Genomic DNA, 24,775 nt, shown 5'->3' with positions numbered 1-24,775 from the left:
TGACCCGGCTGGAACCAGGGGCAGAACACGCCAGATGGGTAAGTATTCCTGGCTCCAACCCCCTCTTTCCGCCTTCTCGGGTTACTTGCGGTGCATGACTCCCACAAAGCCTTGCCCCCCCCAGACAGGGAAAGGGTTAACAGGTGAATAGCAGCTCTTCTGAAGGGGGTGTGAGGAGTAGCCCTCTGTGCTTGCCAGACTTCTTTCTGTCAGACTCCACCCTGTAAACCCGCCCCGAAGTGTTTCTCTCTCCTCTACCAGGGGCGCTTGTAAATTGAGGCCCCGGCTTTTACTGCGGCCTACTTCAGGTACTTCTCACCCGGCTGACACCTCTGCTTGGCCAGGGCTCCTTGTGGCAGCACAGCTATACCGGGGGTGAGAAGGAAAGACCTCCAGTGGGTGTGCCAGCGTCCCTTTTAATTATTGCAGACGGCCGACTCCATTAGGGGAATAGGGCATGAGTTCTCCCAGCTCCTTCAGCTAGCAACCTGGCGTGAATTATTTGTGCTTGTTCTCAGACTCCTTCCATCTCCTTCTCAGGGCGGCCTCTGTGGACTCTGGCAGCAGGTTTTTTTCCGGACAGGCTGCAGTAAGGGACACAGGCCGGGTAAGCTCTTTCCCCCCTTCCTACAGGGTCTAACATTAGCCTTCCTACCTTTCACTACAGGTACTTACTATGTCCAAACCCAGATCCCAGGCCCCAAAGCCAACGGTCACTTCCGTGAGACATTTTGCATGTGCTTCTTGTTGCTCAAAATTCCCATCCAGTCAGTTGGATCCCCTTTGTTCCTCTTGCTCTGCTCCACCGCCAAGTGGTTCTGACCCTTTCCCAGTCGCACCCCCTGCCCAGCCTATAGTACAGCTGGAGTGTGTGCGCTCTTTGTCTAAGATGGCGCAGGACGTTTCCCAATCCAACAGGGCCATTGTGGAAATGCTGGGGCGTTTGGCCATGAGGTCACCCTCTGACCAGTCAGACTCTGGGGACCCCTCTGCTACTCCCCATTGAGGCCTTCCTGCAAAACAGGCCAGACCACCCTCTCCTCGAACGGCGTTTATGTCCCCCGTTTCCTCCCTTTCCCTCCCACCTCCCAGGGAGTCTTGCTCTGACACATCCTCATTAGAATAGGCGTGTTCTAAACATAAGTTGTCAGACAGCTGACTTTGTCTCACCGGAGGACCAGTCTTCCTTACAGAAATGAAGTCGTTCATTCTGGACAAGATTAAGTCGTCTTTGGCCACTATGTCAACTCCCGCCAGTACCCCCTAACCCTCCCAAGAAGCGCAAGCTCTCCATTATTTCCTCCTGTAGATGAGACGGAGGCTTCTTCCGCATCCTCAGCATCAGACAGATACATAACGAGGACCCCCTATCAGAGGGGGAGATCGTAGAGGAAGATAAAAAAATATTTCTTCTCCTCAGATGAAATGGAGGAACTGCTTAGGGCCGTCAGGTCCACAATGGGGATTGAGGACCCCCTCTAAGCCCCGTACTGTCCAAGACGAGATGTTTGGAGGTCTTGGATCAAAAACTTCCATTTTTTTTCCCCTGATAAATGAAAACATACGGGAGATGATTATGGAAGAGTGGTCTGATCGAGAGAAGAGGCTAGGGGTCCTCAAGGATTTCAGAAATAGACTCTGCTTTGATCCGATGGAATGCAAATGATTTAATTGGACCCCTAAGGTTGACATACAGGTAGCCAAGGTGGTAAAGAGAACCGCTTTACCTTTTGAGGACTCCTCTCAGCTGGGCGATCCGATGGATTGAAAAGCGGACTGGCTCCTGAAAAGGTCCTGGGAGTCTGCAATGTTTGTAATCAAACGAATATAGCAGCAACATCCGTGGCCAGGGCCATGTATATCTGGCTAGGAGAACTTGATGAACACCTAAAAAATAAAACTTCTAGAGATGAGATTCGTGATTCTATCCCGCTCCTCCGATCTTCCACAGCATTCCTACTAGATGCCTCTGCAGAATCTATCCGTTTTTCAGCAAAAGCAGCAGCTTTTTTCAATGCCGCCCGGCGGGCACAATGGATGAATGCCTGGTCAGGGGACAAAGCCTCTAAAGCCAAGCTCTGCTCTATCCCATTCTCAGGAGAATTTGTATTTGGGCCCACTCTAGATAATATTCTAGAAAGAGCTGCTAAGAAAAGGTTTTTCCCGGAGGATAAAGAAACTAAAAGTAAGCCCTTTCGTCAGTTTCGACCTCAACAAAGATCTTACAGGGGTAAAGGAAAAACCGGAAGATGGAGCTACCCTAAAGGGGGAGAGTAGGAGGCAGACTGATGGGCTTTCTATCCTCATGGTAACAGATCACCTCAAATCCCTGGGCACTAAGCATAATCTCACAGGGTTACAAGATAGAATTCACATCAGTCCCCCCAAGAAGATTCTGTATCTCGGCCCAGAACAGAGTAGAATTACCAAAGATACGGCAGGGTGTCTGAAATCTTCTAAGTCTAGGTGTAATTCAAAGAGTCCCAATACTAGAAGAGAGAAGAGGATTCTATTCCAACCTCTTTCTAGTAAAAAAAAACAGACCACTTTTCGAACCATAATAAACCTAAAGCCTTTAAACAGGATGGAAACCATCTCATCCACAATTCCTCTCATCCAAAAAGGGGCATTTATGTCGTTGATTGGCCTCAGACGCATACTACCATATCCCTATTCATCATCATCTCTCAAAAATATTTACGGTTCGCACTAAAGGGCGTGGACGGTTTGATCCACCACTTTCAGTACGTCGCCCTTCCATTCGGCATCTCCTCTGCACCCAGAATTTTTACAAAACTAACGATCATCCCATACCTTGACGACTTCCTAATTCTGGGCAGAACAGAAGAAGAAAACCTAACACTTCTCGGTTGGATCATAAACATAAAAAAATCCACACTCACTCCATCCAGAAGAATAAGGTTCCTAGGGTTAGAACTGGACTCAACCTTACTAAAGATCTTTCTTCCACAGGGCAAAACAGAGGTGCGAGCCCAGTGACACTATTGAGGCTGTTGCCCTCTGGAACAGGAGAATCGTGCAGGCGCAGGCACCCACCGATACTGCTCCTGCGCAGGATTTCTGGAGGACAAGAGAGGAAGGGAGGGCCGGTGCTATGAATACATTTAATGACATAATCGGGAGGGGGCGGCGCCGTAGTCCAAAAGAGGAGGAAGCATGATGTTGCAATAAATAAATTAAATGACGTGGTGGGGAGGGGGCGGCGCAGTTCGGGTAGTATGTGGGAGGACAATTATTTATGAGGCGTGCTGGGCTTGGAAGAGAGGCGGGCTGGACACTGCAGAGGGGAGTTACTGGGCACTAGAGCAGAGTAATAACGCCCCTCTGTGCACCTTGGAACCTCATTTGCAGATCAGAAAAATCGCTTTTTTATAAGAATGAAAAGTGGAATAAAAGAATGAAGACACATGTAGGTAAGAAGGTACTTTATTGCACATTGCTATTTTAACGGTTTGATATGGTCAAAATAGGTGACAGATTCTCTTTAACAAAACCTCCCTTCGTGCCACTGTCAAATATTTCTTTAAGCACCTTTCCCTAAAAACCGCTTTCCTGATGGCAATAACCTCAGCCTGACGTATTCAGGCCCTTTCCTGCAAGGAACCATATCTCCAAATCAACGAAGATCACATTTGTCTAATGCTCGATCCTGGGTTCCTCCCTAAGGCTAGTTTCACACTAGCGTTCGGCTGTCCGCTCGTGAGCTCCATTTGAAGGGGCTCACGAGCGGACCCGAACGCTTCGTCCAGCCCTGATGCAGTCTGAATGGATGCGGATCCGCTCAGACTGCATCAGTCTGGCAGCGATCAGCCTCCGCTCCGCTCAGCAGGCGGACACCTGAACGCTGCTTGCAGCGTTCGGGTGTCCGCCTGGCCGTGCGGATCCGTCCAGACTTACAATGTAAGTCAATGGGGACGGATCCGTTTGAAGATGCCACAATATGGCTCAATCTTCAAGCGGATCCATCCCCCATTGACTTTCAATGTAAAAGTCTGGACGGATCCGCTCAGGCTAATTTCACACTTAGCTTTTTTTTTTCCAATATAATGCAGACGGCTCCGTTCTGAACGGAGCCTCCGTCTGCATTATTATGATCGGATCCGTTCAGAACTGATCCGATCGAACGCTAGTGTGAAAGTAGCCTAAAGTGGTCTCATCCTTCCACCGGGACCAGGAGATATTCCTACCCTCTATCACCGGGTCTGAAGATACAGAGTCAGGTGATAAAATGCGTCTATTAGATGTTAGAAATACCGTCATTCTATATCTTGAGTCTACCCAAGAATTTAGGAAGGATAATAATCTCCTAATACAGTTCTCAGGAAGAAATAAGGGAAAGAAGCTCTCTAAATCCTCCATAGCTAGGTGGATTAGATCCACTATTGAGTGTTGCTACGTGATAAAGGGCAAACCCAGGCCTGGAGTCATTAAAGCCCATTCCACTAGGGTCACTGCCTCCTCTTGGGCTGAAAAAGGAGGTGTCTCACTTGACCAGATCTGTAGGGCTGCAACCTGGTCAAGTGTAAATACCTTTTGTAAGACACTATCGTCTTAGGTCTTCCGGACTCAAATGAAGCTCTTTTTGGCCGGAAGGTTTTACAGGCGATATCCCCACCCTCTTAGTCATTTGTTACCTCTCATTGTGGGCCATCATGGTGGATGAAATGAAAAAAAAACGCAATTAGACTTGCCGGTAATTCCGTTTCCTTGAATCCACCATGACGGCCTGTACTATTCCCATCCCCCCAAAAAAGTGTGTAATATTACACGGGGAAGATATAGATGATAATATATTAAGGGTATGAATCAATATCCTTTTATTTTTGTTCCACCTTTCGGGTAATTTGTAAAGCACTGAGGAGGTGGACGGGTGGGGAGAATTTAAACTCTCTTCATGTGTTCCTGCCCCTGCAGAGGTCAAGGGTCAATCTCATTGTGGGCCGTCATGGTGGATTCAAAGAAAACAGAATTACCGGTAAGTCTAATTGCGTTTTTTTTTTTTTCCTTTTGCTTTTCCTACTGCTTTTGCACAAACTGTTTTAGCTTAGTCCATGTAGGAAGGGTATAGCTGAAGGGAGGTTCTCCCACTTTTGGCAACAGCTATACCTAAGGTCAAGCCTGTGTCCCCCAATGAACGGAAGAAAAACAGATTTTACGGTAAGTACAAAAATCTTTTTTTTTTTTATAAATTTTTATATTTTTTCCCCATTTCATATAAAGCTTGTAGGTTCTAGTGCTCGATGGCAACAGGGTAAGGCTACTTTCACATCTGCATTTTTGCTGGATCCGGCAGCGGATCAGCATAAACTCATCCGGTCAATAATACAACAGTCTGCATCAGTTCAGAACGGATTCGAATGTATTGTCTCCAAAATGAACAAGGCGGCACTAAAACCATTGTACGTCAATGGGCGCCGGATCGTGTTTTTTTTTTTTTTTTGTTCTTATTTTTTGTGTGTATGGAAAAAAACGGATCAGTCAACATTGACTTACATTATGTTTTACAATGCTCGGTATCCCATGCACGCAGCGTTTTTGTGTGCGGAATAGGAACGCAATGGAACGGAGTGCATTCTGAAGCACTCCGTTCAAGTTCATTCAGTTTTGCCCTATTGGAATTAAATGGGGAGAAAACCGAAGTGCTTTGCTGCAGTTTTGAGATCCTGTGACGGATCTCAAAACCGTACAGAAAAACGCAGATGTGAAAGTAGCCTTAATGACTTTTCCATATACACTATTACTCAACTTCTGTATTGTTTTATGCAGATATTTTAATCCATTTTTTTTTTTTTTTTTGCTGACAGGACTCACTTGGAGGGAATGCAAAAACCTTTATTATTGCTAATGTTCATCCTGGGTCCAGGAGTTTTGGGGAGACCTTGTCTACTCTTCAGTTCGCACAGAGAGCAAAGCTCATTAAGAACAAGGTAACAGCGGAGTCACGATGGACACATTTCATCTTGACTTGCATTTTCAGCACTATTCAAACCTAACACCTTACACGAAACCTTTGTGAATTCTTCAGATTGTCTTTGGTATTCAGTATTGCTAGCTATTGAACCCAAGAACAAATCCATACAATTGGTGATATGTATTTTGTAATTTATATTATGTTAATCTGCACATTTATACATGGTTTAGTGCTGTTATTCTGCACGTAAAGGGATACTGTCCATGAAAAAGGCATTGCTTAGGAGGTATGGTTAAATTAACTTAACTATAAGTGTTCTAAAAGGGAAAACCCATATTTACTTAGTATTGACAAAAGGAGCGGGCTTCCTAGACGGCCCCTTTCATTATGATCCCCGGGGCTGTCCAGTATTAACGCCTGTTAGGACATGCCTTTAGACATATGACATTACATTTTTTAAATGTGTACATGTCCCCTGACTAAAGTTGGTTGTTCAAATTAAAGGGGTTATCCCACCATTAAGCATCATATTTATTGTGTAGATCATAATTTTTTTTTTCTGTTTACATATTAAAAACAGCAAGGGTTAAATACATCAGCGACTGCAAGGGTTATTTTGTCTAAAATAATGCTTCTGCCTGACCGTACAAGGGCCATGCCACAAATACCATTCTAGCATATTTCTTTAAGTAAGCTAAAATTCACACATTTTGTATAAAATATTAAGGGATATAAGCTCTTCTTGATTCTTTCACTATATATGAGAGCATATCCTTGCTCCCAATTCTCCCCTTTTGCCTTGAGCTGCATCGCGCAGCGCAAGGTCTGTTTACTGTTTCACATCACTATGCTAGGTGGCGACTTCAACCTAGCAGTTTGCCCGTTGATGTCACTGGCACAAATGGGTGGTCTATAGCGCTGTAGGAGGCTGTTTCAGAGGCGAGTGCTATGATACTTTGTATAGTACCCATCTTCAAAACAGCCTAGGGCAGCGCTATAGACCACCCATTTGTGCCGGTGATGTCACTGGGCTCACTACTAGACAAAAGTCTCCGCTTAGCATAGTGAGGAGATGTCGGGTATATCGCCAGCAGTAAACAAACAGACTTTGCCCTGCACAAGGAAACGCAAGGCAAAGGGGAACATTGGAGCAAGGAAATGCTCAGATAAATCAATTCATGTGTAGTAAAAGAATATAGCTTATATAAGGGTTCAGCACTGAACCCGGAGAACCCTCTTTACCAACTTATTATTGAAAAGCTATATGTGATATTTTTATTTATTTAAAAAATAATAATAAATTATCCAGCGAAGAGTTATGGCATACTTGCGTAGTATGGAGTTACCTGGTGTTCATATTAATGTTCATAGGTTTTATTGAAATGTACATGTCCACCTTCCACTCTTCCCACAGTCAGGTCTAATAGAAATAGCTTTCTGCTCTGCATGTCCGGGAAGGACCAGAGCCTGTGCTGTAGCATGGCTGTATAGGCCAGAAGACTTAGGGTACTTTCGCACTAGCGGCAGGCCGGATCCAACAGGCTGTTCACCCTGTCGGATCCGTCCTGCCGCTATTTCGCCGGACCGTCGTTCCGTCCCCATTGACTATAATGGGGGCACGGCAAAAGGCCGCCGGACTAAAAGTACCTTTGTTCTGTTCTTTTCTTTAGACTTGCACCTGCAGGAAAAACAAAGTTTAATTCATATGCAAATTAGCACTAGCAAATGCCCAGGGGCGGCGTTCAGTGTGTAGGTACCCAGGCTGCTCTGCCTTCTTTTCACTTTACTCTTCCCCAGCCTCTGCCTTTGCCCGCCCTCCAAGTCCGGACCTATCCATGAGGCAAGAGACTTGGAGGGCGGGCAAAGGCAGAGGCTGGGGAGGAGTAAAGTGAAAAGAAGGCAGAGCAGCCTGGGCACCTACACACTGAACGCCGCCCCTGGCCATTTGCGAGTGCTCATTTGCATATGAATTAAACGTAGTTTTTCCTGCTGGTGCAAGTCTAAAGAAAAGAACAAAGGTACCGTTACAATCCTGTATAGGTGTGCTACAGAGCCATGTAAGCACTTTATACGGCCATATGGAGGTGACTGACTCTCTTAAGGCTGCAAGCTGAACCCATACCTATACATATAACCAGAGCTTCGATTTACCTTGCAATCCATTTGTCTAGCTCCTGTGTGAGCCTGCAACACACTGAGAGTATCATGGCGCCTGATCTTCCCTCACAGAACTACAATCCCTAGCTTTCCTGGGTGAGTGTTGATGTTTACTGATTGGCTGCCTGATATACAGTCTGGTCACACCCCCTCAGTAATCGCCAGCACACTAACACGCCCCTAGTTTCACAAGACATTTGGCTACAGAAACACACTGAGCATGCTCAACCTAACAAAGGCTCAACTACAGGTCGTGCCATGGTCATTTATGAGGAAACACAGTGGGTAGCAGAGGAAGAAAACTACTTCTATAGCTACTGAACGGTAAATGTGAAATTTACATTGTTAGGTAGTTACTGATGATAAATTAGTCTAAAACATAAGTTATATTTATGGTAACCAAAGTAACCCTTTACATCATTTTTTTTTTTTAAATGTATCCTAAAACTATGCCTAAAAGAAATATAACCTACAAAAGAGTTACCAGACCACATGAAATACCAAGGATTTTTATTACATACCATAAATTACATCACAAAACATAAACATGTGCAGGGACAAGGCGGCATCGGAGGAAGAACGCGCTGGTAATGTCCTCACTGCTCCACAAGTTGATAAAAAGTGCAAGTGCAAATATACAAATAATATAAATCTCAAAGGCAGGACATATTACCCATGCCTAAAAGAAGAAAACTCCTCCTGCATAAATCCATCATCAAACAAGTATGTAGACATAAAGTTATGGCTGATGGCAAAACAGTTCCTACAGGCCTTAAAGTGGTTGTCCCATTTGGACTTTTATGGCATATCTTTATCCTATACCAGAAATGTCCAGTAGGTGCAAGTCTCAACTCTGGGACCTGCTTGTTTTTGAAGAATGGGGCCAGCTTTCTCCCTAAAGTTCTATGGAACTTCCGAAACTATCCTAGCTATCCAATTGATATTCTATAAATGTCCAGATGGGACAACTTTTTATTTGTTTTTATTTTTTTGCAGCCTATGACTGAGGGAGAGAAGCTGATCTGTGTGATATATAGATTTATAGAATTTGGAGCAGTATTTCCTATACCTCCTAACAGATGTCCTAGTAGAGACAGTGAGGCAGAGCTGAAGATCAGGGAGCAGCGGATTAAAGCCATGCCAGGAAGGAACATGAAACCCCAGCGGCTGCCCACTCGTGGCTTAGCACCATTGAATTAGAGAGAAGCTGAAAACCGGTCTATGGCATTCAGGGAGAGTAACTGGGGCAGAAAACATGGCAGGCAGTCCTCGTATGAAGTCCATAGGCGCAGAATACGCCGAATTTATTAAGAGGATACCTCTTAATATTTGCTGCATTTCCAGGCATCCATGTGTCAGGCGTTGAAGTGTACATCAGCTAGCTGGCATACGTTTCAACTATCATTTAAACCAGTTGTTTGCGTAAATGATAGTAAAACCTTCAGGCTGTGAGAGGCCACATCCCACCCACTTTTCACACCACTTTTAAGAAGTGGCAAGCGAGGTGAAAAGTCACAAATGGTGCTAAAAATCGTTCGATACGTGCCCCTAAGTAAGGATACGACCACACAGCGAGGTCATAAGCTGTTCGGGGTGCAGTTGAGAACAGCGCGGCCAATTATTTACAGACCACACTGTACAGCCGGTCTTCATTGTCAATGGCTGCACAGCCATTGACAATGAAGACCGGCTATACGGTGAAGTCTTCATTAGGTAATTGGCCGCGCGGTTCTCAACTGTGGCTGGCGGTGCCCCAAACGGCTCACGACTGTGCTGTGTGGTCATACCCCCAGAACAGAATCCTGCTTACCCCAAACACGATGATTGACAACCACGGATGCTGAGGCACCACAAGCAAAACTGTTGCTTACGTCTGCAGTATAATTTCTGAATTTCTCATGAATAAAGGGAAGCTCTGACCGGAGTTCCCATTGTGTTTATTTATTAGGCGTCTCTAATCTACATTTTATGTGAGCTTTTCTGATAAACATTGGATAAATAAGAGTGAGTTCCAGGTAACCAGTGGAATTTCTGAAAGGCTGGGCACCATAATTGTGCACAAAAAGTGACTTGCACTACAACTCCCTCTGTGCAAAAATGGGAGACTTTTTCTGTTGCTCACATCACTTTTTAAGGAAGTGGGTGGGGTTTAGTAAAAGGGGGAGGGGCTGCCCGCATCCTGACAAATTGAGGGACTTGTAGGGCTCTTTCGCACGAGCAGATCCCATGCATGGAATCCACAGCGTGAAAGAGTGCCAAGCCCCTTTCCGGACCGCAGAGACACGGAGCATTAACATGATTGATATTGCTCTTTGCCTCTCTACAAAATCACGGTGACCACTTTCTCACTGTGATTTTGTAGTAAAAAGATCACAAAGGTATGGAGCATTATTAATCATGTTAATACTCTGCTGTCCGGAACAGGGCTTGGCTGTCTTTCACGCAGTGAATTACCCGCATGGCATTCGCTCGTTTGAAAGAGCCCTTATCAAGACTGGTATTCCCAGATGCCACTCTTGATATCCCTGAACTGGCGTGAGATGCGCCTAATTTAAGAGGCTGGTGCCTTTTAATAATTTAGGTCACAATAGTGGTGTAAAGGGCTTAATAAATGTTTATTTACCTTAATTTATTACAGAAATTAGTGTAGATCATAGCGGATATCTTCCCCAACTAACTGCTCTTGTTGATTCTAGTTTGCAACACAGGAATAATCCAAAGATGTCCTAGATTTCTTTAAGGCTATGTACACCTTTTGGGGGCAATTTTTTTTTTATATTTTTTTTTTTTTCAATTGGACCGTATGCGGAACCATTCACTTCAATGGGTTCGCAAAAACAACGGAAGGTACTCCGTGTGCATTCGGTTTCCGTATTTCCATTCTGCAAAAAAGTAGTACATGTCCCAATATTGTCCGCAAATTGTGGTCCGAGGCCCCATTCAAGTCAATAGGTCTGCAAAAAATGCGTAACGCACACGGAACACATCCGTATTTTGCGGATCCATATTGTAGAAATGCTATGCCCAGCCCATATTGCTCATGTGTTTGGTTTAATTAGTTACTGTTTCAGTTTTCCGATCCACAAAAAAACTGATTGCATACGGAAACCATATGGTTCTGTTTTGTGGCATAACGGAAGAGGACTTAAATTGGAGAAAAAAAACTCAGATACGGAAGAACGGATCAGTGAAAAATGGGCCACAAAACACCAACGGTTGTGTGCATGAGCCCTAAGGATGTGGCTTAAATAAGTGTTTATAACCTCTTAGTAGTTTAAAGATAAGGTTTATTAAATGACAAAGTGAAAGTACCTGTCACACATAAAAAACCAAAACAAAAAAACATTAACTTTTTGTGACAGAATGACTGAATATTTTTAAGGGTACTTTCACACTAGCTTTTAAGTTTTCCGGTATTGAGTTCTGTCATAGGGGCTCAATACCGGAAAAAAAACACTTCAGTTTTGTCACCGTTCATTGTCAATGGGGACAAAACTGAACGGAATGCTCCAAAATGCATTCCGTTCTGTTTAGTTTCATTCCCATACCGGAGAGCAAACCGCAACATGTTGTATTTTGCTTTCCGTCCTGAGATGCGGAGCAAGGCAGATCCGGCATTACTCCCAATGCAAGTCAATCGGGACGGATCCGTTTTCTCTGCCACAATAGAAAACTGATCCGTCCTCTATTGACTTTGAATGGAGTTCATGACGGATCCGTCTTGGCAATGTTAAAGATAATACAACCGGATCCGTTCATAACTGATGCAGACGGTTGTATTAGTAATGGAAGCATAAACACTAGTGTGAAAGTAGCCTAATAAAAGTCCTAAATAAAAATTGCCTTCTGAAGGTGTACATAGCCTTTGAAGGGCATGTCCCCTTAATAAATGAGGTCCATCTTACTGTAGTGGGCTCAACATTAAATTGCCCCCACAAATCTTGGCAAGGGTCATTTATAAATCCTATGCACCAGCTAAAAAACTTAGAAGTGACAAAAGTGTTGAGCGGTTTTCAAGAATGGCACAGATGTCCTCTTCAAGCATTTTCTGGACCCCTGTCTGTTATGAATATGTGGATACATATGATAAACTGATGTGACCCAAATAGTAAAATCATTGCACCCAGGGCATTCCAAGTTCAGATACCCCAAAATGTGTTTCGTTCTCGCCTGCACTGCTGCTGGTTTGTGTCCAGTTCTTCTCTAGAGTTAATTCTAATTTCATGTCTTTTCCCACCTCCAGGCTGTAGTTAATGAAGACACCCAGGGGAATGTGAGTCAGCTGCAAGCAGAGGTGAAGAAACTGAAGGAACAGCTTTCTCAGCTCCTTTCCGGACAGATGCCACAGGATATTTCAATTGCCAGGGGTGAGATGAGAAATCAAAAGCATTTCCTATTACCTGCTTAACTCCTTCACCTTCACATTGTGCTTGGCATTGTAATGATGGCTTCTAGCTGTCACTACATAAATAATTTGTCACAGCGGTAAATGTCAGATTCCCTGGAAGTGACATTTTTATTTGACTTTTTAATTAAGTCAATTTTTTATTATATGGGTTTTATTAATATTTTTCAAACTTATACAGTTTCTTAAAACTTTATCTGAGTAGGAGCATCTTGAGTTATTTAACCCCTTCACTCCTAGCGACATATATGTACGGCAGAAGTGCGGGATTTAAAGTTGGCGCCCACTCCTGAGCGCGGCAGGCACGCAGGGCTAATATCTGCAATCTGTGATAACGCTGATAGCAGCCATTTAACACCTCACTTTTGACCACGGCATCTGAGAGCGCTGAAACTGGAAGCGTGTTCTTTCTTCGCAACCTGGGACGGCTTTCCCTGGCTGAGATCGGTGGTAGTAATAGGCCTGAGAATGTAGGTTTCCAGGCCGTTTACTGGTATGTTCCAATGCTGACCTGCAGGTGGCAGCACCACTTTGGAATAAACAGAATTCTGTAATGGATAAAAATTTATTACAGAATATAAATGGCAATCAAATGATTGCTTGTTATGCTCACCTAGGGTGACTTAAGAAAAAAAACTTTTTAAAAATATAAATAAATCTAAAAATTCAAATCAACCCCCTTTACCCAAGATTAAAATAAACCAATGGCATAAAAACTAAACATCATAGGCATCACTTTGTCCAAAAACACTCATACATTTAAAATATAAAAGTATTTAGTCCATGCGTTGAACGGTGTAATGGGGGGGGGGGGGGAAAAATGGCTGATTTGTTTTTTTTTTTTTTTTTTTTTTTTTTTTTTTTTGTTGTTCATCCCCCCCCCCCCCCCCAAATTTTTTTTATAAAAAGTGATCAAAATGTCATACACAACCCAAAATGCTATCATTGAGAAATATATAGATCCCCCTCACACAGCTCTGTAGATGTTAAATAAATAAGTTATGGAGGTTAAAATATGGCATTGTCATACTCACACTGACCTGGAAAATTAAGGGAACAGGTTGGTTTTACCGTTCAGGGAAGTCTCTAAAAATAAAACTCTGGCGGAGATGCATTTTTGTTTTCCAATTCCACCCCATTTGGAATTTCATTACAAATTCCCTGTACATTGTACTCAATATTAAATGGTGCCATTAGAAAGTGCAACTCGTCTGGCACAAAAGACCTCATATGGCTATGTGAACGGAAAAATAAAGTTATGGCTCCGGGAAGCCCTGGTGTAAACAATGCAAACGCAAAAAAAAAAAAAATAATCCTCTGGGATTGAGGTGTTTAACCTCTTCAGTACGAAGCCACTTTTCACCTCAAATCCCAGGCCGATTTTTGCAAATCTTACACGCCCTTTTTTTTTGTGTTAATAACTCTGGAATGCTTTTTCTTTTCCAAGCTTTTCTGAGGTTGTTTTCTCGTGACAAATTGTACTTCATGTTAGTGATAAATTTGAGTCAATATGTTTCACCTTTTTTATTTATAAAAAAAATCCCCAAATTTGAGAAAATTTGGAAAAATTCACTATTTTCTAATTATAAATTTCTCTGCTTTTTATGGCAGATAGTGATACTTCACAAAATAGTTATTACTTTACATTTTCATATATGTACTTTGCATAATTTTATAAACTACACCCCTCATATAATATTCAAAACTGATGTTACAAACTTTGTTAACCCTTGAGGTGTTCCACAAGAATTAAAGGAAAATGGAGGTGAAATTTCAAAATTTTATTTTTTTATAAAAATATTTTCGTTATTTTTTTTTCTTGCAACCCAGCAAGGATTAACAACAAAATAAACCTCAATATACATTACTGTGATTCTACCATTCTACTACTGTCTTCTTTTGTGAGGAATAGGACCTTTTGATGACGTCACTATGCTCATCACATGGTCTGTCACATGATCCATCACCATAGTGATGGATCATGTGACGGACCATGTGATGAACGTAGTGACGTCATCAAAGGTCCTATTCCTCACAGAACAAGACAGAAGAGATGCCGGCTGCGCGAACAAGTGGATTAAGGTGAGGTAAATTATTTTTTTTTTAACCCCTCCAGCCCTATTGTACTATGCATTCTGTATTGCAAAACACATTGCACCCGCGCGATTAAAAACTGAACATCGGAACTCAATTGCATTCAAAACTGACTGCAATTGCGTTCCTACTCACGCGGGTTTGCCCCAATGCATCGGGACACATCCGGACACGCTCGTCTGCAAGGGGCCTTACACAGTAGGTTCAGTCACAGACTTTTAACCCCCTCAAATGCTGTCATTTACCAGGAACATGGTGTTCCCAGTGACTGGACCTCTCCACACACACACACACTTTTAACATGGACTGTAGTGGTTAACCATTGCAGTCTATGGGATAAACAATATAGTATTAAAAAAAAAAAAACATTATATAAGAAAGAATTAAAAATTCTCTTCACCTTCTTTTCTCATTTTATAAATACAAAACAAATGTCATTGGTATTGCCGTATCCAAAAATGCCCACACTTTAAAAATATAAAATGATTCGCCCCCTATGGTCAACAGCGTAACAGTAAAATGGCTAAATTTTTTTTTTTTTGCTTCACCTCCCTAAAAAGCTGAACAGAAAGAGATCAAAAAGCTATACATAATCCAAAATTGATGTCAGTAAAAAGTACAGGTCACCCTGCAAAAAGAGCCCTTACACAGCTGATGGGAGTAGGATATGGCAAAGTTGAATTTTTTTCTGTGTAAAAAACAAAGACAAACCATATAAACTTGATATTTCTGTAATTGTACTGGCCTTCAGAATAAAGTTAACATGTCATTGTTACGGTACCGTGAACGTCATAAAATGAAGCCCATAAAACAATGACTGTATTGCGCTCTTCCCATGTCATCCTATTTAGAATGTTTGTTCCCTACTAATGTAGAACTGAACTTCTGTTTTACAGATGTCATACATTTTGTGTTAGTGATACAGCTGAGTGCATATACACATGCAGATATGGTGATATAAAACATGAAATATTTTAATCTTTTATCCAGCACCTTCTACCGATGAAAACTCTGCAGACTATATGAATAACTTTTTAGAAGCCATGATGCTCCTGGAGAAATCCGATTGTGAAAAGAAGGTGAGCTTGACCATTACTTATAAGTGGAAAGTTATCTTTTTGTTGGGAATTAACCAAGAAACTTTTATTTCAAATGTTAATTTATCGACCAAACCAAGGCAATGGTTTTTCTGCTCATTGAGGAGCACAAATCCTTGGGAATCTGACTTGTCACTAAGAGACAGAAAAAATAGGTTCTCATTCATCCAGATCAGACCTCTGTATTTTCTCTTAGGCTACTTTCACACTAGCGTTCGGCTGTCCGCTCGTGAGCTCCGTTTGAAGGGGCTCACGAGCGGACCCGAACGCTTCCGTCCAGCCCTGATGCAGTCTGAATGGATGCGGATCCGCTCAGACTGCATCAGTCTGGCGGCGTTCAGCCTCCGCTCCGCTCGCCTCCGCACGGACAGGCGGACAGCTGAACGCTGCTTGCAAAACACATTGCAGCGTTCGGGTGTCCGCCTGGCCGTGCGGAGGCGTGCGGATCCGTCCAGACTTACAATGTAAGTCAATGGGGACGGATCCGTTTGAAGATGCCACAATATGGCTCAATCTTTAAGCGGATCCGTCCCCCATTGACTTTACATTGAAAGTCTGGACGGATCCGTCCGAGGCTATTTTCACACTTTTTTTGCTAATATAATGCAGACGGATCCGTTCTGAACGGAGCCTCCGTCTGCATTATTATGATCGGATCCGTTCAGAACGGATCCGATCGAACGCTAGTGTGAAAGTAGCCTTACCAGGGTTACATAGTGGTTTAAAGGCTACGAACACCTTTGCACAATTTTTTTTTTTTATTTGCTTCCTAAATGCAAAATTAAGCAACTTTCTAAATATTCTTCATTGCTTCTGCAGAATGCCTGACAGTCCTTCACCTAGCTGCTGGTGGTGCTGAATCTGACATAGAAGCATAGATCTGACAGATTTATTTCTTAAGGCTCTCTGCTCTCCCCCCTCCCTTCTCTGTGTTGGATAAAGCAGCAGGAAGCTGTGTATACAAAATGCTTATGGGGGGGTGGATAAAAATCCAAGGAGGGCAATTCACCCAGGTTGTGTATGGGGAAGAAAGGACCCACAAGGCAGTGTGCAGGAGGGTGCAAGCAGCAGAATCCTGGACACGTAGATCGAGCATGTATTAGGCTCCATTCACACGTCCCCAACGTATCCGTAATACGGAAAGCGGCAATGTGCGTTCTGCATTTTGCGGACCGCACATTGCCGGCACTATTAGAATATGCCTGTTCTTGTCCGCAATTGCAGACAAGACTAGGACATGTTCTATTTTTCTACGGAACGAAATTGCGGATTTGTGAATGGAGCCTTATTGGGAAGGATACGCCCTCATTCAGCTTACTGACCTAAGCATAGTGACATGTAGTACTTGAAAAAACAATTTACTACACCACCCTTCCTTTGGAGAAGGAAAAAGCACTTTTATAAAAAATATTATAAGTATTATACAGAGCTGTTGGTAGCCCTTCAGTGGACCCAAGTCCTATCCCTCTTCTCAGTAAGCCCCAAGTCACTTGACAGGGCCCTGTGTCTGTATCCTGATCTCAGATGAGACGCTGTTAATAATACATCTCATTATTAGTTGTCATTTGTTTCTGGAATTTATTTGAAACATCTCAAAATAATCAGAATCTGGTCTATATAAAGTAAGTTTGTTTCTTTTATCAGAATTTCTGTAGAGCTTTGCTAAGATTTACAGTAAAATTGTGACTAGGGATGAGCGAATCGACTTCAGATGAAACATCCGAAGTTGATTCGCATAAAACTTTGTTCTAATACTCCGTACAGTATTATAATGTATTGGCTCCTGTGAGGAATATGGATCATTATTTAATGGCAGCCATGATATTCATCTGATTCACCTTTGTCAGTGTACCTGCAAAATAAGTTCTCACTCCAACCATCTGCTTGTCAGATAGCAGAGGTAGTGAACTCCACAGGGGTTCTGGCTTCAAGGAGGCCACATGCATATGAATTCACACCTCAACCAGCCAGTATGGAGGCCAGCTAATCCTACAGGAAAACCTCTCTGTAGGGGGACTCAGCCCTTGCCCAGATCTATCATTTCCCCCCAGACATCATGGAATCGGTGGTTCATAAGGAATTATGAATCGCCCGCCCATCCCAGACATAAGTAAAATATATTTATGCGATCCTGGGGCAAAGACGAACATACCAGTTATGTTGGAGGTCGGGTACCAGGGAAGGGAGATATACATATCTCCCCACAGAAACCCAATAACGGTACCATGTTTGGACTCTACTTGTAGCCAGAAGCCAGACAGGTCTGTTTGTCCCAGAACCATCCCCCTGTTACCTTCTGGTCTGGAGCTATGAACCCTAAAGGGTTTTGTGAGTCATTGAGCTGTTTAACTTTTACATCTATTCTTACCCTCCGCCACCTAGCGTTTACAAAGACAGCAGGAGGAGGAGCACTGACACACATCCCCTCGGCCAGTTGGACAGTCTGCTGTGTAGCACCGCCTGGAGGGAATAGCTACTTATAAGAAGCGGCATACTGTGGCCGTGCAACGGCCGTCATAGTCTCGGTAGCTGTACTTAGCTGCACGCCTCGGATGTGGTGTGTGCAGCTATCTTATCTGTTGTTGTTGTTGTCTCATTACACGCGCCGACTCCTGATTAATTACTGGCGGTCTACTCGACGCGGGTTAGGAAACTAGTTATGTATGTACTGAGGGCTATGCAATATAGGGACTGAACGCGGGGCACACCTGTTATAAGTAGCAAACCTATGCTGCCATCGATTCAAGTGTGCACAGGATTAGGCCTCTTGCACACAACAGTATGTGTTTTTCAGTATTTTGCCTTCCGCAAAAAACTGATCGGCAAAAAATACGGATGACGTCCATGTGCATTCCGTTTTTTTTTTTTTTTTTACGGAACAGCTGGCCCCTGATAGAACAGTACTATCCTTGTCTGTTATGTGGGTGGAAATCTTCTTTCTTTTTTTTTTTTGGCGTATCCATTGAAATAAATGGGTCCGTATACGGAACGCAAAAGAGGCCTGAGGCACAGGTGATCATAAGTGGGCAATTGCTGGTGTCTGGCTTTATACTGGTCAGGTGTGCCGGATATCCCTTCGCCCTCACAGAAGTGGGAACCATACAACATTAAGCCACCAACCTACACCTGATATCAATAGGATGTGATTTGGGTTTGGGGGTTACATTAAGCTTTCCCACCGCAGTATATTAAATAGGCAGACAGCCATTTGACAAACTACAGATTTGGCATTGGTATGTAAAAAGCAGGAAGTGCTCAACCCCATATGCAGTGGTGCATCTATACCGGGAGGGCAGATCCTGCACTTGTGGTCCGCTGCTAATGGCAATCCCCAGCAAAAATGCATACAATGGAGGATGCTTGCAGCGGACCACAAGTACCACAGTGGACATCCTACACAGGATAGCAAATGTGTGGATGTGATAAACAGTAAAAATAATATAACAAAAACAAAGACAGGTGCACTCTGCGGTCTTACTAACCCTCATACTGGTGTAAAATTGAGAGATTAGCCAACATATCCTGCTTGGAGGACATGTCTGAGCCCTAGCACCGCGCCAAGGTTTCTCAAGTAGCTCGGGACCTAACGCTAAACCTACCTGTGCCGTATGGGCAATACCAGGAACCAGTGGGCGAATTACAGGAGTGCAAGGTCAGACTCGCAGCAATCTAAGTTGCCAGTCTTGGGTGGGGCTCAGAGCGCTCTCCCTCCTCCCATTGTATGCATGGTCACATGCTGGAGGTTCTGGGAGATTGCTGTGGTTCAGACCTTGCTTTCCAGTAATTTGACCACTGGCTCCTGGTATTGCCCATACGGCACAGGTAGGTTTAGCGTTAGGTCCCGTGCTACTTGAGAAACCTTGGTGTGGTGTTTGGCTAATCTCTCAATTTTACACCAGTATGAGGGTTAGTAAGACCGCAGAGTGCACCTGTCTTTGTTATTGGTATATTATTTAGACAACCATTTGAAACTGATATTTTAGTAAGAAATCTTAATAGTTTTTTTTTTTATTATTATTATTTTTAGCTCTATCCTTCAAAAAAAAGTTAATTAGTCAACTTCATATGTAGAAGAGGCTGTCTCTCCATCAAATGGACTAAATCAAATACTTTTTATAGGTTTTCAGGATCAAATGGTGGTTTCTTCATTATTTCTATCTGGCTGAAGAATGTGTGAGCATGTTATAAAATTTGTGAAGTAGCGAAATCTGGTCTGTTTCACCCTGATGGTTTATGTAATGCTCCACAGGCGCTGTTACAGAAGGTGGCTCGGCTTGAAGATCTGTGTAACAAAAAGGAAAAGTTCATCCAGTCCAACAAAATGATTGTAAAATTCAGAGAAGATCACATTGCTCGACTCGAGAAGACCCACAAAGAGAGTCGAAATTCATTTTCAAATAATGAACATGATGACCTCATAGCAGAAATAAAGGAAGAGCTGCTTGTTTTAAAGGAACAGGTACTTGGCTGTCCAGGTTTTGGGTTCAAAGAAATGTTATGCTGTTGCTGCTAAAATATAAATTTTCACCTGCACAGTGTTGGAAATAAACCTTCAAAAACAAGTGGTAGACGTCCTAGTTGGAGGGGCTGCTTGCTTGTGCTAAAGCTTGCTGTGGACAGTTTGCATTGGTTTATGTAGAGGCCCCTTTAACAAGCACCAATCCACTTGTTATAATGTCTATCTGTGCTTTTTTTTTTGGCCCCACATCAGGCTGTGCAAAAGAACCTTTACTGACAAGTGCTTAAAGTTAATACCAGAACCCAGAACTTCTCTTACATAACAGACATTTGTTTAACAGACATTCATGTTTTAGAAATATCGTTTGGATGTGGATTACTATTCACATGACTGTGCACAAGTATGTTCTCTTGAATGTTTGTGATTTATTTATTTTTTTTCTCTTTTTTTTTTTAAATATCCAGATTGAGCACCACCCCCGAGTAGCAAAGTATGCGCTAGAAAACCATAGCCTCAGGGAGGAGATTAAAAGTCTGAAGTCTCTTCAGTCTGTAAAACGGGCTCAAGAGATTAACAATCAGATGATTGCAGATCTTGAGCGAGTTTTCCTGGAAGCTTCTTCAGCTATCAAGGACACAGGAGGTAAAATATATTTTGTATTAAAGAAGTTGTCCCGTATTTATTATTGATGGTCTATCCTCAGGATAAGCCATCAATATCTGAATGGAGAGGGTCTGACATCCTGAACTACACAGCTCTGTTACTGCCGCATTGCTCCTTTTTTATTTTGGTTGGAGCAGCACTGCAGTAACCAGCTCAGTCCACTACATAGTGGATGGAGCTTTGTAGTTCTGGGGTTCGAGCGACTTTATTTCAGATGATCGGCAGGGGTGCGGGTTGTTGGACCGCCTCCAATCAGATAATAATGGCCTATCCTTAGGATAGACCATCTCTTGTAGAGAAAATATATTACATGTATATGCGTAGCAGTTTTGTTTTTCTACTGTGCTCTTTTGTAGCTGTTCAGTACGAGCTAGGCCAGTGGTATTACTGTAGGATTTCTTTAGGAATAAAAAGAAAGGTCTGCAGCAACCAATGAGATTCGAAGTGCCATTTTTCCAGTTCAGGTTTGAGGGTGAAGTCATCTGGTTACTACTGTTGACCACTCTGTTAGCACTGATTAAAACTGTAAATACAGGTGGGAAATATTACACTTACTCATTTATCTGGATACAGTATATAAAGATATGAGACCCCCATATACTGTATAGAGTGATGTTTGACCCTACTGTTTTGCTAACATAACATTATATTTGTGTCTTCTTTCTCCTCAGTTCTACCTCTGCACTCAACACCAATATCTTCAGATAATAGTTTGGCTTCTACTGAAAAGTTGAAGGAGAAATTGTTGCAACTTCAAAGTGAGCTGGCCACCGCCAAACAAGAATATGAAGAATTCAAAGAGCTGACAAAGTTAGTTTAGAACCCGTCAGCACGTCCTTTAGTTTGCTTTATGACCGTGATGGTAAAGCCAAAGAGGCTTTCTAAGGGGCCCTGTTCTTCCAGAAGAGATCAATCTCTCCAGAGTATGTTGCCCATAACTCCTGAGGCAGTTGCCTTTTCTGCAGAGAAAAAGGCGTTCCAGAACCTGTCACTTGATCATGTGTTGCTTCATTCTGGAGAAGGCATACCTTGAATCCATATGCAGATGAGCAGTTAAGCGCGCCAAGGTCCACCCCAAGCCACTCCTGCTTCCTCTGCCAGCCCCTCCCTCTCCTTGATGGGGCCAGGTGAGATGACTATGCAGGAACCTGACCCTGTCAATCAAAAAGGAGATGGAGGTGTTGTCATGGGAAAGCAGTGAAGCATGAGTGCGTAGAGTGGCTTGGGCCCAGCCTCAGTGCACTTCAACTGTGCAGTTGCATATGGATTAAGCGTCAGTTTTCACTAGAATGAAGCATCAGATCACAAATTGAAAGGTATCATTACGTTCAGCTGAGCCAAGACAGTACCTGCTTTTACACCGAATTTTGTGGCGTCAGATTCCCTTTAAAGGGAAACTGTCATCCAGATATTCAACATTTAATGATGAGCTTTACCATTCTGTCTCAAGCATGTTATTCCTGATGGCACCGTTATTCTGCTTTTCTGTTTCATGGTTGCAGAGGAAATCAACTTTTTTTTATTCCACACTCCCGCAGTAGCGACACTCGCTTATTCGTAAATGAGCACTTTTGAAGTCAAGTCTTGCATCCTTCAAGTAAAGTTCACTATGCCCTCTTTCTGCCTCCGGCCCCTTGATTGACCTTTCAAAACAGTGCCAACATCATCCCCTCGCCTCTCCACACCTGTCGCAGGTGTCTCCTCTAGGGCACCTGCGCAGTGAAGCTGGTCGTACAGCACCTGCATTCAGTTTCTCTGCTTGAGCACTGTGTGCAGTGATGGCGTGCGCACTGTCCCCCTTGTCTGGCACATGCACAGAGAAGCGCTGGACCCAGGCGCTGTACACCCAGCTTCACTCTAGAGGTCCGCCTGTGTGAGTTGTGGAGAGTCAAAAGGACGAGGTTGCGACTACTCTGAAACGTCATTCAAGAGGAAGGAGGGCGCTGAGAACTTGACTTGAAGGATGCAAGAGCCAGCCTCCTTGACTTTAAAAATGCTCGTTAGCATCCTCCAGGAGTGTGCAATAAAGTTGATTTTTCACAGTAACTGAAACACAAAAGAAGAAAAACAGCACCAACTGGGACAACATGGTTCACATAATAAAGGAATGTGCATAGGTAAATGTTGAATATCTGAAAGTCAGGTTCCTAAAGGGGTTCTCCAGGCTTTTAATATTGATGATCTCTCCTCAGGATATTGGTGGGGTTCGACACCAATCAGTTGTACGAGAAAACTGTACGTGCAGTGTGCACGTGCCGTCTCCCATCTCTCTTCCTGCTGATATGTCTATGGCACCCCCGCCGATCTGATATTGATGACCTATCCTAAGGATAGGTCATCAATATTAAAAGCCCGGAGAACCCTTTTAAAGGTAAACTGTCACCATAACTCTGGAAAATTTCACTGCAGTTCTACATGAGTACTGCAGCTATGGAGTCCAGATCAGTACTTTTTATTTTCCTACTGCCCCCTCATTTGCTTGCTGTGAATGCTCAGAGAGGATAGAGACCACCGCTGAGCACAAGTAGGGGAACAGGGGGCCAGGGGAAAATAAAAAGTACTGGTCTGGATTCCATTTCTTTAGTGCTACTGCAGATAATAGTGCAGAAACGTGGTGACAGACTCAATTTAAAGACTGTCACCTCCAAAAATCAGTTTCAAGGGGAATATACCGCCATAAAGAGTGCCCTGAAAACATACCTTTCTTGTGTAAATTCAGTCCTCTAATCCTGTGATTTAGTTCTTTTTAGTTTTATGCAAAAAAAAAAAAATGTATATATTATTTTTTTTTGAGGATCCTGGGTGTGCCCACTCTGTTCAGTGTTATCACTACCACATCTGAATTCTCAGGGACTGTCAATCAAACAAGAGCGAGGTGCAGGGGGTGTTACTAGCAGAGCAATCGGGCAGCACACTGTGGTCTCACCCATGGTCTTGAAAACCTTATCATAAAAAGTATTTCTCACCTTTTGGAGGTGACAGACTCCCTTTAAGAGTTATTCCAACACATTCCCTTGGTTGTATACAGGGACAGCGATAGCATGATCTCTTATTGCCATCTTGAAACTGCCTGATATTTATAGAGGTTTTTTCCCTTTTTTCTTTACTATTACTAATTAAAGGGGTTTTCAGGTCCCTTTATATTGGTTCAGGATAAGCCATCAATATCCGATTGGCGAGGGTCTGACATCCCATACCCCATCCCTATCATGTATTCAGCTTCAGAGCTAGAACTACAGCTCTGTCCATTGTGTGTCTGTAGGAGCAGCACTGCATTCTACATCTCGTCCACCTCCTACAATGGCCGAATCTAATACAATTTTTTTATTTTTTTTATTGGCACAGTGTTGGACTATTGCCAATCAGATATTGATGACGTATTCTGAGGATAGTGTATGAATCTAAAAAGATCAGACAACCCCTTTAAATCCTCCAAACAATACAGACGATTCAGTACTGTGTTGACGTCCTATAACTGTGTGATTGTGGTTCCATCTAGGAAGAAGCAAGTTGAGCTCGAGTCAGAACTGCAGTCTTTATACAAGACCAACAACCATCTTGAAAATATTTTGGAAGCAATCCAATCTCATAAGAGAAATGAAGTGTCCCAGCTGAACAAGATGCACGTAGAGACGATAAAGGTAAACCGAGAGGAATCGAAACTTGATTGCTTTACTGCTCTCTTCCATTTTTCTCCACCTTTTTGTTCGAATTGTGCATTAGTCATGATAAATTATGCATGATGTTAATAACAAGTGGTCTGCTATCGGAATCTCCATCTCTCATCCATTTTCCTTTTATAGTAAAATCTACTGATTTTGTAGAACAATCGACTTTGTTTTTGAGGCCATTTCCATCTTTTTTCCTACTGTTTTCTATACATAAGTTCCCGTCACCAGTGTCCCATTAGTTCCATGTTCTGTGTGAATAAATGCCAAATTACATCTTGTTTCTCATCTAAATGGTAT

The 24,775-nt window shown here is 43.0% G+C and overlaps 1 protein-coding gene across 2 annotated transcripts in view; it reads left to right on the top strand.

The window, feature by feature from the left end:
- Window positions 1-24,775, top strand: part of KIF15 (kinesin family member 15) — a 99,069-nt gene that overhangs the window by 23,652 nt on the left and 50,642 nt on the right. For both annotated transcript variants that reach the window (XM_044294695.1, XM_044294696.1), the window contains exons 10-16: window positions 5,826-5,948; window positions 12,333-12,456; window positions 15,579-15,667; window positions 19,935-20,144; window positions 20,609-20,786; window positions 21,479-21,617; window positions 24,307-24,448. In XM_044294695.1, coding sequence (XP_044150630.1) covers window positions 5,826-5,948; window positions 12,333-12,456; window positions 15,579-15,667; window positions 19,935-20,144; window positions 20,609-20,786; window positions 21,479-21,617; window positions 24,307-24,448 — 1,005 coding nt within the window. The remainder of the gene's footprint in view (window positions 1-5,825; window positions 5,949-12,332; window positions 12,457-15,578; window positions 15,668-19,934; window positions 20,145-20,608; window positions 20,787-21,478; window positions 21,618-24,306; window positions 24,449-24,775) is intronic.

This window comes from Bufo gargarizans, chromosome 5, assembly GCF_014858855.1.
Source record: "Bufo gargarizans isolate SCDJY-AF-19 chromosome 5, ASM1485885v1, whole genome shotgun sequence".
NCBI classification, from domain to species: Eukaryota; Metazoa; Chordata; class Amphibia; order Anura; family Bufonidae; genus Bufo; species Bufo gargarizans.
The sequence above is the reverse complement of the archived record's forward strand: the minus strand, read 5'-3'. Positions and strand labels throughout refer to the sequence as shown.